General features: G+C 45.9%; 1 protein-coding gene across 3 annotated transcripts in view; it reads left to right on the forward strand.

Moving 5' to 3' along the window:
• Nucleotides 1-1,310: 1,310 nt before the first annotated feature.
• Nucleotides 1,311-17,387, forward strand: part of srgap1b (SLIT-ROBO Rho GTPase activating protein 1b) — an 89,495-nt gene continuing 73,418 nt past the window's right edge. For all 3 annotated transcript variants that reach the window (XM_042081465.1, XM_042081468.1, XM_042081466.1), the window contains exon 1: nucleotides 1,311-1,845. In XM_042081465.1, coding sequence (XP_041937399.1) covers nucleotides 1,755-1,845 — 91 coding nt within the window. In that variant the 5' untranslated portion in view covers nucleotides 1,311-1,754. The remainder of the gene's footprint in view (nucleotides 1,846-17,387) is intronic.

A 17,387-nucleotide genomic window follows, 5' to 3' on the forward strand; every position in this document is an offset into this window, starting at 1 on the left:
AAAGTAGCCTTTACCTATGAGTAGCCTTTACCTATGAGTAGCCTAAAGTAGCCTTTACCTATGAGTACCTTAAAGTAGCCTTAAAGTAGCCTTTACCTATGAGTAGCCTTAAATTAGCCTTTACCTATGAGTAGCCTAAAGTAGCCTTTACCTTAAAGTAGCCTTTACCTATGAGTAGCCTAAAGTAGCCTTTACCTATGAGTACCTTAAAGTAGCATTTACCTATGAGTAGCCTTAAAGTAGCCTTTACCTATGAGTAGCCTAAAGTAGCCTTTACCTATGAGTACCTTAAAGTAGCATTTACCTATGAGTAGCCTAAAGTAGCCTTTACCTATGAGTAGCCTAAAGTAGCCTTTACCTTAAAGTAGCCTTTACCTATGAGTACCCTAAAGTAGCCTTTACCTACTGTATGAGTACCCTAAAGTAGCTTTTACCTATGAGTAGCCTAAAGTAGCCTTTACCTATGAGTACCTTAAAGTAGCCTTTACCTTAAAGTAGCCTTTACCTATGAGTAGCCTAAAGTAGCCTTTACTTTAAAGTAGCCTTTACCTATGAGTAGCCTAAAGTAGCCTTTACCTATGAGTACCTTAAAGTAGCCTTTACCTATGAGTACCCTAAAGTAGCCTTTAGGACAAGAGAATGTCATTCTCAGATTAGTTGCGCTGAAAACTTGAATAAAGAGAGATCAGCTCTAATAGAGGTTGATTTGATCATTCCATGGCTACATTCTGCTGAAAACCTGTAGTTTAGGGACAAAGTCCCTTGAGGGGATGAATTGTGTGATAAATACACACCAGTTAGGATTTACATTAACATTTGTAATATGACTGTGTAAACTAGATGAAATCAGTCAAAGTGTAGTGTATGTGGCAACAGAAACAAGCTTAAAGAAGAATACATGCAGTAGCATATTGATAAGATGTTTAATCACCTTTAATGTCTTTACTAGTGTTTGTTATGGAAAGAAATACATCTTCATTTAATTTCATTTCAGTCGTTCTGTTCATGTGAATGAAGCTATTATGTAATTTAACGACTGAACTATCCAATGAAGACCCACCCTAAATGCGACTAGGCTCATCAAACGCGCCATTTCCCAATCAGCCAATTAGCCTCCAAATTGGGTGCTCGAGCCTCCCAGCGATACCTTTGGGCTGCAATACTGCATGACGTTACTACTGGTCAAAAGTCCTGTCAATCATAATGCAGATTACGCGGCTACGACCCCGCCCCACTCCACCGACACTGATGGGCGTGTTGCGCGTGAGCTATAGCCAGAGAGGCGTGAACTACTCCCCGTTACACGCGCACCTACTCACACCCGAAGCAACGGAGGAACCTCGTGCTGCACGTCTCCCTTTCCACAGGTCTGTGTTGTGACTGTGTTGACGTGCGCGTGTGACCCGAGGCAAGGCAAATTAGCGAGAAACCCCTTCCTGTTGGGTTTGGGTACATTTCGCGGTGTGGCATCTCGCACAGGTGCTTCACGAGAGAGCCACGGCACGGAAGCCTGGGCGGACCTCCCGGCGGTGTAGAAGCGAATAGGTGGTGAATGCTGATCGCACCGGTTGCATGCCGTTGCCTCTCCTCGCGGACGCTACCCACACCATCGCCCTTAGCGTTGAGGTGTTGAAGCAATAGGGCATTTCTGCCATGGCACATCGACTGAGATAGACGCGCGGGGACACTAACGCACACGTATAGCCCGAGGCAGACATTTGGACGCTTGGCTAGTTTACCCACCTACATTCCACATGCCGGATCTTAAGGACCCAAGCATGGCAAGCATGGCCAAGTTCAAAAAGGACAAGGAGATCATCGCGGAGTACGAGAGCCAGGTGAAAGGTGAGTTCACACACACACACACACACACACACACACGCATGTTTAGACTGTGTGATGCTGCAGGTACACTCCCAGCTGGGCGCTCCTAAGGAGTGTGTGTGTGTGTGTGTGTGTGTGTATATGTGTGAGAGTCAGTGAGTGTGAGGTGTATGTTTCTTTCCCTTCGCACTGGACACAGAAGGGTCATGAGACGTTTAGCTTGGGGTGCGGAACTCCATCCAAAATCGCCGCCAGCTGAGTTGTAGTCTGTATCCACACTCGGGCTAGTAGTGTGTGTGTAGTGTGTGCCAGAACGGGCTAGAACGCGCTGTGTCCCGTGCTGTCGGTGGCGAGGTGTGAGCCTCCCTAGTTACACTGCGCACACAGCCACCGGTCGGTACGCGAGCGCAGCGGGGATGAGTGCAACCATGTTTGATCGATAAAAACGGATACCGTGGAGCATGCGGGTGCCATGGCAACCGATTCTACCCACTCCGGTTGTGGAAAGGTGTATGCGCGTGCACTCCTCCCGGTTTCTAGGGAGATTAAGAATCAGCCGGCCACCTCCATACCGCCAGCTCTGTAGGTTTTGAATGTGTACATTTCTTACACACACACACACACACACACACACACGGTCGCTTTTGAACCCTGGGGCTTTATGACCTTTATTTATCATTCATTAATGATCAATGGTGAGGCTCCATTACTTACAGCTGCTGTGCATTCCAAGCTGCTTGTGTGTGTGTGTGTGTGTGTGTGTGTGTGTGTGTGTGTGTGTGTGTGTGTCAGTCGGTCTGTCTGTCGGTGGAGTGCTGGTTCAGCTATTGTGCAGGTATGAACCACTCGCCACATTAGGTGTGCACATTTTGTTGTGCGTGCGTGTGTGTCGTGTGTGTGTGTGTGGTTCTCATTAATGCAGCACATATGCACTGCAGCAACACACTATTGCCAGGCAGTTTTAGCGAGACATGGATCTGTGTGTGTGTGTGTGTGTTTGCAGGCATTCATGCGCTTATGCGTGTGAGTGTGTGTGTCCAGGCGTTCGTGCGCATGTGTGTGTGTGTGTGCGTGTGTGTATGTGTGCGCACGCATGTGTGTGTCCAGGCGTTCGTGCGCGTATGTGAGTGAGTGTGTGTACGTGTGTGAGTGTGTGTGTGTGTGTGTGTCCGTCCAGGCGTTCGTGCGCATATGTGTGTGCGTGTGTGTGTGTGTGTATGTGTGTGTGTGTGTGATTGTGTGTGTGTGTGTGTCCAGGCGTTCGTGTGCATATGTGTGTGTGTGTCCAGGCGTTCGTGTGCGTGTGTGTGTGTGTGTCCAGGCGTTCGTGTGCGTATGTGTGTGCATGTGGACTTACAAGGGAGTGTTCCCTCACCCTAAAAGAAAAAAAACCATCAGCCTTCTGCTGTGTGTCCTGGTTCCCTGGCTGCTGGCCAAGTGTGTGTGTGTGTGTGTATGTGTGTGTGTGTGTTGCCTAGGAGTAAGGCTGACCAATGGGTGAGCACTAGAGTAGAAGAGGGATCCCGGGAAAGCTCTGGAATGCTGGGGAGTGTTGTGTGTGTGTGTGTGTGTGTGTGTGTATGGAGAGAATGTCACGTCCATCACTGTGACAGATGCATAGTCATGAGGTGTGTGTGTGTGTGTGTGTGTGTGTGTGTGTGTGTGGTCATGAGGGATATCACTGGTATTCTTAAATCTGCAGACCTATTCATATTTATTCATCTATACACTCTCACACAGACAGCATGTGTTTTGAGCTGACCTTGAGATGCAGTCTCCCTCTGGTGTGTGTGTGTCTGTGTGTGTTAGAGTGTGTCATGAAATGATAGGAAATGGTTCTGTTTGTTGTAGGAAGGGTGATGGATAGAATTCAGGACTTGACCCTAGCACCCTAGCACGCACACACACACACACACACACACGGACACTCAACTCATGTGAGCGCATGCACAATTTAAACATTCCTTATGTTCCATATTCACAGGCACGCCACCCCGGTCAGATATGAAGGAAAGCTGCTGATGCAGAGATGTGGTATTAAAGGCTACATTCCAGAGTAGCGGTGACATTCTGTGTGTGTGTGTGTGTGTGAGAGAGAGAGAGAGAGGGGGGGGAGGGAGGGAGAGAGAGAGAAAGAGAGAGAGAGAGAGAGGGGGGGGGGAGAGAGAGAGGGATATATATATATATATATATGAGAGAGAGAGAGAGAGGAACGTGGTGTGAATGCTAATTGAGAGCAGCAGAGTTTTTGCCTTATCAGCAAGTAGCAGCATTATCTGTGTGTTGTGCTCAGTAATGCAGTGACACTGGCAAGAGAGTTTACACTCTAGCAGTGACACACACACACACACATGCGGGTTAGGATATCAGCCTCTTATTGTGAACTGTTTTCCATGCCGCACCCAAATATTTTTTAATTTTTTGCATTAATTTTAATTTGTGTGTGTGCGTGCGTGTGTGTATCGGAGGTACACACTCATTCCATTTCTGTGTACATCTAATTAGATCTGATGTGCATTTGGGGAGCTGGCAGGAGGCCAACTTGCTGCACATGTGCAGCTGAAGTTCTGAAACACACACACACACATGCCTGATGCATAAATGGATGCTTAGATGGATGGATGGACGGACAGGGAGATGGACAGATAGATGTATGGATGAGCAGACAGGACAAACCTAACAAGCACTTTCCAATAGAGTCTCCACCTCACACTGGTCAATAGAAATGTGCTGATGCATCACAACACAACTGACCCTAGTACAGTGCTCTTGCTACATAACTGACCCTAGTACAGTGCTCTTGCTACATAACTGACCCTAGTACAGTGCTCTTGCTACATAACTGACCCTAGTACACTGCTCTTGCTCCTTAAACGCCTACATAAATGGATGGCTAAGCGAGGGGACTAGTAATGGATGAATGGTATTTTTTGGAAAAAGAGGCCAGACAAATAAAATCAGATGGAACAGGTTAGAAGAAGCCATGTATATTCCACACACATCAATAACACACACTCCTAGAGTAGTCCAAAAGTAGAAGCTAACATAAACACACACTTGTGTGGCTTGTGTGATCCCTTTCCACAATACATTTTGAATTCATGACCGCTTTATTGTTGGCCATCTCTGGCTGTTCTTGTGTGAGGTTGGGTTCTTTCTCAGACCGCATATCAGGATATTACTTGGGATGCGCACACACACACACACACACACACACACAGAGAGGGAGAGTGTGTGTGGATGCACTTGGCATGCATAATCGCACACACACACAGAGAGTGTGTGTGTGGATGCACTTGGCATGCATAATGTTAATTTTTTACTGCCTATAATAATAACAACAATATTATTTTATAACTTATTTTGGACGATTACGGACACTGATACATAACCATATATTACTCTTATTCTGATGGCCTATCTATAATAGCATTCCAAATGACAATTTTCAAATATTTGACATTCATAACTATTCAAAACACATTTTCAAGTAGAAATGCCAAATTCATCATCCTACTTCCCTGACCCCATCAGACAGACTCATTAGCAAAAATGTTCATATTTGCTGATGCTGCAATTCATTTCTTAAATAACACACAAGTTTAAGAATTCCTCAATACTTATTGTACTGGGTACCCAGTTAGCGTTAAGGGGGTTTAGCATTGAGGGGGTTTAGCATTTAGTAACCAGTTATCATTAAGTAAGGGATAATGTATAGAACGCCGGTCATTGTCGGGAGATAGGTCCCGACAGGGCGAACCGGACCCCGGCGCGCAGCGGAGGGGTCTTGTTCCGCCCTGAAGGGACCTATCTCCCGACAATGACCGGCGTTCTATACATTATCCCGCTTATTACACGGCTACTTACCAAAACGACACAATAAACTCCCCACGATATGACTCTTTAGCCTACATAGCCTAGGCTATAGCCTATTTGTTACCGTTTCATCATGGCTTTTGCTGAGAAACAAATAGTTCGCAACAACACACGCTGAACTTGAATCAAACATTCTTTAGAACACAGCTGATCAACCGTCTGCTTTCACTTTTGAATGAAGTTCCAATCCTTGCGTAGTGATATGAAAGAATTGACTTAGAAGCACAAAGCCATTTTCCTTGACAGCGGTCTGTTATACTTAGCAACGGTCTGTTATTCAGAATTAGCAGACCGCCGAACGTTGGGAAGGCCCATTCAAGTGAATGGAGCATTCTGCAGCACTATGAAGAGCCGTGTAATAAGTCAAGTCAAGTCAAGTTTATTTATATAGCACATTTCATACACAGAGGTCATTCAATGTGCTTTACATAAACAAAACCAAACGATAATAACAAATAAAAGCATAGAAGGGCAATATAGTCAAAGAATAGTTAAAAGGTAAAGATCATAATAAAAAGAAAACATAAAACACAAGGTAAAATCATTTAAAAATAAAGAATAATTAGTAAGCAAAAACAAAGGCAAAAGTAGTAAAAAAAGTAATAAAAGACAAAGTAGAATAATTATCGAGGCAGATTCAGAATTTGTAACTCGGCACAGTTAGCAGAAAGCGTCTGAGAACAGTTTGGTCTTAAGTCTAGATTTAAAACTGGCTACAGTTGGGGCCTTTTTAATGTCATCCGAAATGAGAAGGTTTAGCATTTAGGACCCAGTTAGCATTGAGGGGGTTTAGCATTTAGTACCCAGTTAGCATTAAGGGGGTTTAGCATTTAGTACCCAGTTAGCATTAAGAGGGTTTAGTATTTAGTACCCAGTTGGCATTAAGAGGATTTAGCATTTAGTACCCAGTTAGCATTAAGGGGGTTTAGCATTTAGCACCCGGTTAGCACAAAACTGACCTGTCATGCTCTTATCCGCGCCAGTGTTAGATAGTGCACTACCAGGCGTCCCAGATCGGCTCGGTCAGAGACTCTCTTCTCTGTATCGTAGGTCAGTGTGGTGTATCAGTATGGCAGTTTGAAGCCATTATTTTGAAATAGAATAGCTACATCATATTGCTGTAAGTTTTTATCAGCTGATATCAGTCACACTCATATCATGGTGCATCCCTAGATGACCTCGAGTGACCTAGAATGAGCTCTCTAGCCTCCATGCATGTGTGGAGCAGGGCTCTGTGTTGATGTGGGGAGCAGGGCTCTGTGCTGATGTGTTGATGTGGGGAGCAGGGTTCTGTGCTGATGTGTTGATGTGGGGAGCAAGGCTCTGTGCTGATGTGGGGAGTAGGGCTCTGTGTTGATGTGATTGAATTGAAGGTGTTGTTAGCAGTCACTGAACTGTAAGTACTGAAGCTGGAGTGCTTATCGTTAGCCACTATTGGACTGTGAGCTTTGTGTGATATGTATCACTTCACATGTGAGCTTTGTGTGGTATGTTTCACTTCTCATGTGAGCTTTGTGTGGTATGTAGCCTATCGCTTAAGGATTTCAATGCAACCCAACTATTTATCTTGTGAGTGAAATTAGATTGATTGCTAAGCATGAACTTTCTCTTCTCTGTGTAAACACAATCTGGTGTGAAGAGAGATGGATAGGACATCTACAGCAGAACCAATTTTTGAAACCTTACATTATTTGAATATAGGGGTCATTCCACGTCAATTCAAGCAGGGCCCACGCACTTCGGTCTCAAAAAATTCTGAAAAAATTACCAGGTGTACCTATGTTACCCAGGAGACACACTGTAAAATTACTCTTATGTAAGATCAATACTTTCCAAGATACGGCCAGTTTTACTGGGGGAGGGGGTGTCGATTTTGTTCGGGCTCTTTTTTTTGTCAAAGTTCACAAGCCCACAGCGCAAGAACTAAACCATGTAGGAGGCTCAAATTTTGCATGCTGGTACATAAATAGGAATATTATGTAGCAAAATCGTCACATTTGGTCTGGATAATCCTGCATGGTCATAGCTGTCCCTCAAAGTTGATACAAATTTTATTGGAGTTTTTGGCTGGGCTCTGTTTAAGCCTTCAGAAGACATATTTGTACTCAACATGTCAATGGGGCATTTTGCCCATGTTCAGGGTGGAAAATAAAAAAGAAAGGTTTGCATAAGACAAGTCAAATTGGTGTTTTTAAAAAGAATGGATCATGGAGAATAAGGAAAAACCTATTTAAAAAATCTTTGTATATTCCCACAAGGTGTTTGGGTGCTCTGAAAATGATAACCAAAATGATTTTTCAGACTTGAGGAGAGTGAGGTCTGCTGTTCAGACCCCGAATGGATTTTTTTTCTGTTCATTTTCTGTTCATAAATCAAGTCATGTACAAAATAAATCATGTTGAGTACAAATATGTCTTCTGAAGGCTTAAACAGAGCCCAGCCAAAAACTCCAATAAAATTTGTATCAACTTTGGCTGTATCTTGGAAAGTATTGATCTTACATAAGAGTAATTTTACAGTGTGTCTCCTGGGTAACATAGGTACACCTGATAATTTTTTCAGAATTTTTGAGACCTAAGTGCGCGGGCCCTGGTTGAACTGACGTGGAATGACACATAGACTAGTAGACTGGTGCTTACGGTCACCGGTTCAATCCCCAGTGGGAACACGTGCAGTGTAAACCTGCACTGTTGATTGGAATGAAAGCATCTTCTCCATGTATGAATCTGAATATAACATTAAGCATTACAGCAAGCAAATGCCAGATCCACATTAGATTTAGAGAACATAACGCCATTAGATTTAGAGAACATGATAACGGCATTAAACACGTTCCCTCCCTGTGGACAGCAGCTGATATTACACCTCTCAGATCAGCCTCTGTAACATTAACAGCCTCTGTGTAACATTATTTACACATGAATCTCTCCATCATCACATATGATGGCGTACACTGATATTCACGCCAGTAGAGCTTGTATTGCCTTAGAAATGAAGCCTGGGTCCGATGGGGAATATTGTTTCATTCGGCTAATCGGATGCCTGCAGAGGGTACATGAATTGGAAGGAAATCTGCAGTCAGATCAGAGGAGAGGAGACGCCGGAGAGAGATTCTCTTCCAGAAAACAATGAGTGCACAGAACGCTGTGCGTGATCAGAGCTACGCTTTTGACATTGGCGCCAATGACTGCACAGAACGCTGTGCGTGATCAGAGCTATGCTTTTGACATTGGCGCCAATCTCAAATAAGTGGAAAGGACTCCTTTTGTGCCTTTTAATGAGCACGACTATAGAAAGGGAGTCTGGATCTTTTCATTTTCAGCGTGTTGCGTCTCCAACCCCCAGGAGAGAGTCTCCCTGTGTGGCTGCAGATGTTCCAGATGCTCACAGATCATTCTGAAGGCGTGAAGCAGCGACAGCCAGCAGGGGCCTATAAGAGGCTGTACCTGTGAGAGACCAGGAGAGACGCAGGGGCCTATAAGAGGCTGTACCTGTGAGAGACCAGGAGAGACCAGGGGCCTATAAGAGGCTGTACCTGTGAGAGACACAGGGGCCTATAAGAGGCTGTACCTGGGAGAGACCAGGAGAGACCAGGGGCCTATAAGAGGCTGTACCTGTGAGAGACACAGGGGCCTATAAGAGGCTGTACCTGGGAGAGACCAGGAGAGACCAGGGACCTATAAGAGGCTGTACCTGTGAGAGACGCAGGGGCCTATAAGAGGCTGTACCTGGGAGAGACCAGGAGAGACCAGGGGCCTATAAGAGGCTGTACCTGGGAGAGACCAGGAGAGACCAGGGGCCTATAAGAGGCTGTACCTGTGAGAGACGCAGGGGCCTATAAGAGGCTGTACCTGGGAGAGACCAGGAGAGACCAGGGGCCTATAAGAGGCTGTACCTGTGAGAGACGCAGGGGCCTATAAGAGGCTGTACCTGGGAGAGACCAGGAGAGACCAGGGGCCTATAAGAGGCTGTACCTGTGAGAGACGCAGGGGCCTATAAGAGGCTGTACCTGTGAGAGACCAGGAGAGACGCAGCGTGCGTCTCATGGGGCTGTGCGTAGGTGAGGAAGGAGGTGGTCAGAGAACAGGATGGAGGTGTGAAGTGGTGGTGGTGATGAGGGTGCTGATGAGGGTGGTGGTGGTGATGATGATGGTGGTGATGATGGTGGTGATGATGGTGTTGATGAGGGTGATGATGGTGATGGTGATGGTGATGATGAGGGTGGTGGTGGTGGTGATGATGAGGGTGGTGGTGGTGGTGATGATGAGGAGGGTGGTGGTGGTGATGATGAGGGTGGTGGTGGTGGTGATGGTGATGGTGGTGGTGGTGGTGGTGATGGTGGTGGTGGTGATGAGGGTGGTGATGATGAGGGTGGTGGTGATGGTGGTGATGATGGTGGTGGTGGTGATGGTGGTGATGAGGGTGGTGATGGTGATGGTGATGATGTGGGTGGTGGTGGTGGTGATGAGGGTGATGATGGTGGTGGTGATGGTGGTGCTGCGCCCAGGTGCAAGTGGATGCAAAGGGAAAAAAGAGATTACAGAGCGTTTCCTGTGCGTGGATTAAACCTAGTCCAAGACTGAACACTTTGCCCAATGGAAATCTCCATTGGCGTTCATTTTCAGGCCAGGAGGATGCCCTTAGACCAGGTTGGTGTTCCTGGGGGCAAGCCTATATTTCAGGCCCAAATGATCCAGTTGATACATTGGGAGGTTAGTGTGTTGTATGCTTCATAAAATGCACATGTACAAAAAAACTCCACTATAATCAGATAAAAGGGGTTAGAGAAGAAGATAGTTAATCAGGGATCAGTTACCACATAAAAGCAGAAAAATGACACTAAATGTATATGTCTGGCCAGTATAACATGTTCGCGAGATCAGCCATCAACTGCTGCTCCCCCTGTTGGTATCATCTGGATAAGCGCTCATTAGCTCCTCCCCCTGTTGGTATCATCTGGATAAGCGCCCATTAGCTCCTCCCCCTGATAAGCGCTCATTAGCTCCTCCCCCTGTTGGTATCATCTGGATAAGCGCTCATTAGCTCCTCCCCCTGTTGGTATCATCTGGATAAGCGCCCCTTAGCTCCTCCACCTGATAAGCGCTTTTTAGCTCCTCCCCCTGTTGGTATCATCTGGATAAGCGCCCATTAGCTCCTCCCCCTGATAAGCGCTTTTTAGCTCCTCCCCCTGTTGGTATCATCTGGATAAGCGCTCAATAGCTCCAGATCCAGCTCAGTTGGAGTCCAATGGAACAGTTCCAGACCACAACGAACTCACTAAATGTGGGTTTGGCAGAGCCAAGGTTTCTGGTCACAGCAACTCTGCTCAGCCACTGTGTAGTGTCAAGAAATGCAAAGATATTTGAAGGTGTGAAAGGAAGACAATGAGCAAATGCAAAGATATTTGAATGTGTGAAAGAAAGATCAGGTCAAGTCAAATTTATTTCTATAGTGCAGACGGCTGAGCTGCACCAAAGTGCTTCACAATAAAGTGCAATAAGCAAAAGAATGCCCTAAGGCAGAGGGGGAAAACAATAAGGAAATGCAAAGATATTTGAATGTGTGAAGGGAAGACAATAAGTAAATGCAAAGATATTTGAATGTGTGAAAGAAAGACAATGAGCAACAGCAGCACTTGTAAAAGCATGTGGTCACTTCCCTGTAAGGGACCTTGATGGCCACCTGTATGACTAAAACAGAGATGAGGGGAATAAATACGTTCAGTCCAGTGTGCATGTTTGAAGTGGCAGGTAAGTAGATGGTTTAAGAGCCAGGAGATGCTTTTAGGCCGGTGGAATGCCATGATGAGACATTTGGTCTAGATCAGGGGTTCCCAAACGTTTCCACGACAAGGCCCCCCAAATACAACTAGGTTCTGTTCAAGGACCCCCTTGATGTGTTATTAAACCCATCGACAATACTACGGCAAATGTAAAAATACATTAAGCTAATCCTAATAATTATTTTAGCCACAAGCACTTCACGATGGAGCATACAGTGTGTAAAAATTGCATTTGGGGCTTTCTGCTGTATGAGAGCTATCACTCTACTATTATTCCCAGTTATTATCATGGAAAATATAATATTCAGATATGCGACAAATTATTATAATGGCATTGTATTTTTCAAATGTATTTATTTGTTGCTTTTATTTTTCCTTCCAACTTGCTGAGGCCCCCCTGGCACCCCCTAGCGGCCCCCCAGGGGGCCCCGGCCCCCACTTTGAAAAAACCACTGGGCTAGATTAAGGTGAAATGCTGGGTGTCTGCAAACATGAGCACCAATGAGAAATATCGAGTTCTCTGGATGAGGAGGAGAGGATGAGGAGAAAGAGGAGGATGAGGATGAGAGGATAAGGATGAGAAGGAGAGGATGAGGAGGAGTGGATGAGAAGAAGGAGGAGAGGATGAGTGGATGAGGAGGAGGAGGAGGAGTGGAGGAGGAGTGGATGAGGTGGAGGAGGAGGAGTGGAGAAGGAGAGGATGAGGAGGAGGAGAGGATGAGAAGAAGGAGGAGAGGATGAGGAGGGGAGGATGAGAGGATGGAGAGAGTGCTAGGTCTAATTGAGTGCCTGTCACTTTAAGACGTTCGTGATTAACACAGTTAACGTTGTTGGCTGCTGATGTGTGGATGCAATTCATAACGTTTTCTGCATAGTTAAAATAAAGGTTTCTACTTCTCCTTGGGACAAGCACTTTTGAATTTTGGAAAACACTTTTCCATTTACATCGGGATTTTGCAAACATTCAGTGTCAAAGTCAATAAAATGAGCCCTTCAACGAAATTGACAAGCAGCTGTAAGTAGGCTAAGCATACTAAATTCGACATCCAAACAGTATTCAGCAGTACGTTAGCTTTGAGGTACTGCTTGATTTCATAACTTAACTTAGTTTAGTCTCTTCAATGTAGCCTACTATGTTGTGATAAGACCTTAGCAGAGTTCACTTCAATGCAGCAGTTTTGAACAAATTTGCGCAGCATGGTCACGATGCTAAGCGGATTTAATAGCAATTTAGCCAGCCATGTTCTATGCAATGCTTCTATGTAGCAACAACAATCCTTCAACAATCGTGAATATTTTGTTAAATGCACATGCAGAGGAGGGGCAGCGGGCTACGAGAGAGAGCGGGGTGGGGCAAGGAAAGGCTGCGTGCGTAAAAAGCGCAGCTCAATGGCAATGCAAGGATTTGACCTTATATTTAATTTAAATTAAATTCTATTCTTTTATATATATATATATATATATATATATATATATATATATATATATATATATATATATATACTATACTATATAACCCAAGATGCTCTGAAAGAGAAGCACACAGCATACTATTGGACTATTCTTCCTTGTAAGACAGCGGAGTCCATTAGTGACGGTTATTCTTGGCCAGCCGATGCTACGGCCAGCCTTTAATTCATATATTATTTATGGCGCTTGTTATATCCACGATTAATTAACTGGAGTCATAGGCCATTTGTTTGGGGCGGCCATGTTTCATCTAATAACGGTGTGTGACGGGCAGCATTCCACTCATGTCCTTTTCCTGTCAAAAGGAATCCTTCAGATCATCGTACATTTTTTTGCAATGTACACCAGAGGGATGTTAAATTCCTGGTGCTGTAGTTTAGTTTGGGGATTTCCAGTCAAGCGGCCAACCAACTATTCACCATCAAAAAGAAAACCACCAACAAAGTGACATTTGTGGGCAAAGAGCATCACCAACTGAACAGCCTTTGAGAGTATTTCACTGGAGTCACCACGGACACCGCGCATCATTAGGACCACAACACTCCCAGGGTGCACCTCACCGCGTCATCAACAGGGTTAGGCTAACCAGGGCTAACCAGGGTGCACCTCACCGCGTCATCAACAGGACACGAGCATCGTCTGGTCGCACACATTAGCCCTTGTTGTCCAAAAGCAGGATACGGACGGCAGCATTTGCCCTCTAATTAGGAACAGGACACCGAGGCAGCTTTGCTTACACAACAGAAACAATCGCACAACCTGCTGCAGAACAGTGGAACAGAGTGGAGAACGGAGGAGCGTACTGTACCAGGCTCTGCAGAACAGTGGAACAGAGTGGAGAACGGAGGAGCGTACTGTACCAGTCTCTGCAGAACAGTGGAACAGAGTGGAGAACGGAGGAGCGTACTAGTCTCTGCAGAACAGTGGAACAGAGTGGAGAACGGAGGAGCGTACTGTACCAGGCTCTGCAGAACAGTGGAACAGAGTGGAGAACGGAGGAGCGTACTAGTCTCTGCAGAACAGTGGAACAGAGTGGAGAACGGAGGAGCGTACTAGTCTCTGCAGAACAGTGGAACAGAGTGGAGAACGGAGGAGCGTACTGTACCAGGCTCTGCAGAACAGTGGAACAGAGTGGAGAACGGAGGAGCGTACTGTACCAGGCTCTGCAGACAGCTGGCCTCATCACACACACACACACACAGAAGGTGTGAGATAGCAGGGCTCCTGTTCACAGCAACACCTAAATATAGATGGAACCATACATCATGTGCTGAACAGAACACGCACACACACACACACACACACACACACACACACACACACACACAGATGATTTCTTTCAGAGATATCTGCTTTAGTTAGCGATGGGGTAAAGAGTGTGTGTGTGTGTGTCTTGAAAAGGTGAAGCTAGGTCATCGTTAATCACACTCAATCTGTTAACTATGGGAAATTACATTTTCATGACTGTGTGTGCACGCACGTGTGTGTTTGGAAAGATAGTTGTATATGTGAAAGGCAAGTCTACAACCAGCACACTGACCCCATTAGATCTCTCTCTCTCTCTCTCTCTCTCTCTCTCTCTCGCTCTCTCGCTCACACACACACACACACACACACTCACACTGTAATTAGAATTAAATTTCCTAAATTTAACAAAGTCTGTGTGATTAGTCACAGCCTGGCCAAGAAATGTCCTTTCTCTCTCTCGCTCTCTCACACACACACACACATACACACACCGAGAAAGGGAGAGAAACTCACTAAGACACTCCCATTTAACCAGGCATTGGCTTTACCACATGACATTGATTTTCAAAGCACACAAGCTCAGATTCCTTGGTCCACCCATTTAATTTAAACACACACACACACACACACACACAAATACTGAGTGTAGGAGGCATTCTCCTGTGTGTGTGTGTGTGTGTGACTTCACGCAGGCATGCTTTTGCCTGTTTGATGTACAAAGCATGATGTCTGCGCAGTCTCTCTTCCCCCCCCTCTCTCTCTCTTTCTCTCCCCCTCTCTTTCTCTTTCTCCCTCTCTCCCCCCCCCCCTCTCTCTCCCTCTCTTTCCTCTGTACAAAGCATGATGTCTACGTGAGTGTGTGTGTGTGTGTGTATCTCTCTCTCTCCCTCTCTTTCCTCTGTGTGTATCAGGTTTTTTCCCTCCTCATCTCAGGGTTATCAGCAGAAGCACGGTCTCCATGGTAACCCAGCATCAGACTCGACGAGACGCATCATTCGCGGGTCAGGGGTGTAAAGTTCACAGACGGCTGCCTCGGAGGCGACCTTGAAAGCCACCTTGGCTTCAAAAAAATGGCAGCAGTTGCTTTTTAGAGGAAGCAAATGGGTGGTTAACTCGTCTGATTGACAGCTCATATCTGTGCGCTTCCTCCAGTGAGCTTCTGACATGTCTCTGCTCTGACCAATCAGGATCCTTTGCTTGGATCTGGTGTTTCACTGCAAGGAGAAGGCTGCAGGGCTGGTTAGCAGTAATGTAGTAGCCCAGGACTAAGTAACACAGTGAACAGTGATTCTCCTTTAAGGAGCATTTAGCTTAGCATTAGCGCTAATCCCTCTCCAGGGAACCTGCCCTAGAGCTAATTAGCACTGTTCATTTAATGGATGTCAGACCACCCTGCTTTTTTCCCACAAAAAAACAATTTGATCAGACCTATTGGTAGGGCGTGTCACTCATTTTTAGACGTTGGCTGTTTATTGCTCTGGTGTGAGCGTTTTTTCACCTGTTTTTCTTGCATTAGCTGTATTATTTTTATGAAATGCCTTTGCAGCAGACTGCTACAGAGAATATTGATTCTCTAAGATCTGTATCTATTTCCATTTGCAGAGACCGCAGTAATGCAGATGTTATACTCCATGCAGTAATGCAGATGTTATACTCCACGCAGTAATGCAGATGTTCTACTCCATGCAGTAATGTAGTGTGTGTGTGTGTGTGTGATACTCCATGCAGTAATGTAGTGTGTGTGTGTGTGTGTGTGATACTCCATGCCACCACAGTTTAGCAGAAGGCTCTGTCTTTTTAATATAGCAAGTATTCAAATATCCCAAACTGGCTGTTATTTTCCTTCTTTATGGGATATACAGTATATGGGGGTTACTCTTTTAAGCTTGTGTGTGTGTGTGTGTGTGTGTGTGTGTGTGTGTGTGTTGGGGGGGGGGGGGTTAATCATGCGTGGCGTTGGGGCGGAGGCTCCTCTCATTCCCTGCAGATTTTCAGGGAAACTAGAGCGCTCTCCTGGCTCGCCCCAAACCAGGGCTACCGCCCAGACGTTGCTGGCATCACGATTCGCTGTGAACCCATCTGTGTGTGTGTGTGTGTGTCTGTGTGTGTCACACTAGTTAAAAATATTTCCTTTGGATTGCATCGTTAATGGGCTGCCATCCTAACAGAGAGCCCATAGCCGTGAGGAAGTGCTCATTAGCACTTAGCAAGTAAGGAGAGAGAGAGAGATGGGGAGAGAGAGAGAGAGATGGAGAGAGAGATGGGGAGAGAGAGACAGAGATGGAGAGATGGAGAGAGAGATGGAGAGAGCAAGATGGAGAGAGAGATGGAGAGAGGGAGAGAGAGAGATGGGGAGAGAGAGAGATGGAGAGAGAGAGATATAGAGAGCAAGATGGAGAGAGGGAGAGAAAGACAGAGGGAAACCGAGAGAGGGAAGGAGAGGGAGCAAGGGAGAGATGGAGGGAGAGATGGAGAGAGGGACAGAAAGACAGAGGGAAGGAGAAAGGGAGAGCAGCTGGGAGATGGTGAAAGGGAGAGAGGGAGTGAGAGAATAAGAGAGAAAGAAAGAGGGAGAGGGAGAGAGAGCCTGGCATGGTACCTTGTGTGGCACCTTACGTGGCACCGACGGCTCTGTGGCTCCTCCTCCTCAGCAGCTGGGCGGGAAGCTCCTCCTCCCTCTCTCCCTCTCTCTCTCTCTTTCTCTCTCCTCAGGACTGCAGATTACATGCTGCTCTGCTCTCTCTCTCCCTCCCTCCCTCTCTCTCCCTCTCCCTCTCTCTCTCTCTCTCTCTCTCTCTCTCTCTCTCTCTCTCTCTCTCTTTCTCTCTCCTCAGGACTGCAGATTACACGCTGCTCTGCTCTCTCTCTTTATTTCTACCTCTCTCTCTCTTTATTTCTACCTCTCTCTCTCTCTCTCTTTATTTCTACCTCTACCTCTCTCTCTCTCTCTCTCTTTATTTCTACCTCTCTCTCTCTCTGTCTCTTTATTTCTCTCTCTCTACCTCTCTCTCTGTCTCTCTCTCTGTCTCTCTGTGTGTGCATGTGTGTGTTCTGCATTGTGATTCCACCCAGTGTGTTTGAGCATTAAGCAGATAGACTGTGACCAAGGTGACTCCTTTGAGATAATTAAGAGGAGATTGATAGATAGATAGACAAAGCTACACACACACAACCTCACTCACTCACA

The sequence above is a fragment of the Alosa sapidissima genome, chromosome 23 (genome assembly GCF_018492685.1).
Source record: "Alosa sapidissima isolate fAloSap1 chromosome 23, fAloSap1.pri, whole genome shotgun sequence".
Lineage (NCBI taxonomy): Eukaryota > Metazoa > Chordata > Actinopteri > Clupeiformes > Clupeidae > Alosa > Alosa sapidissima.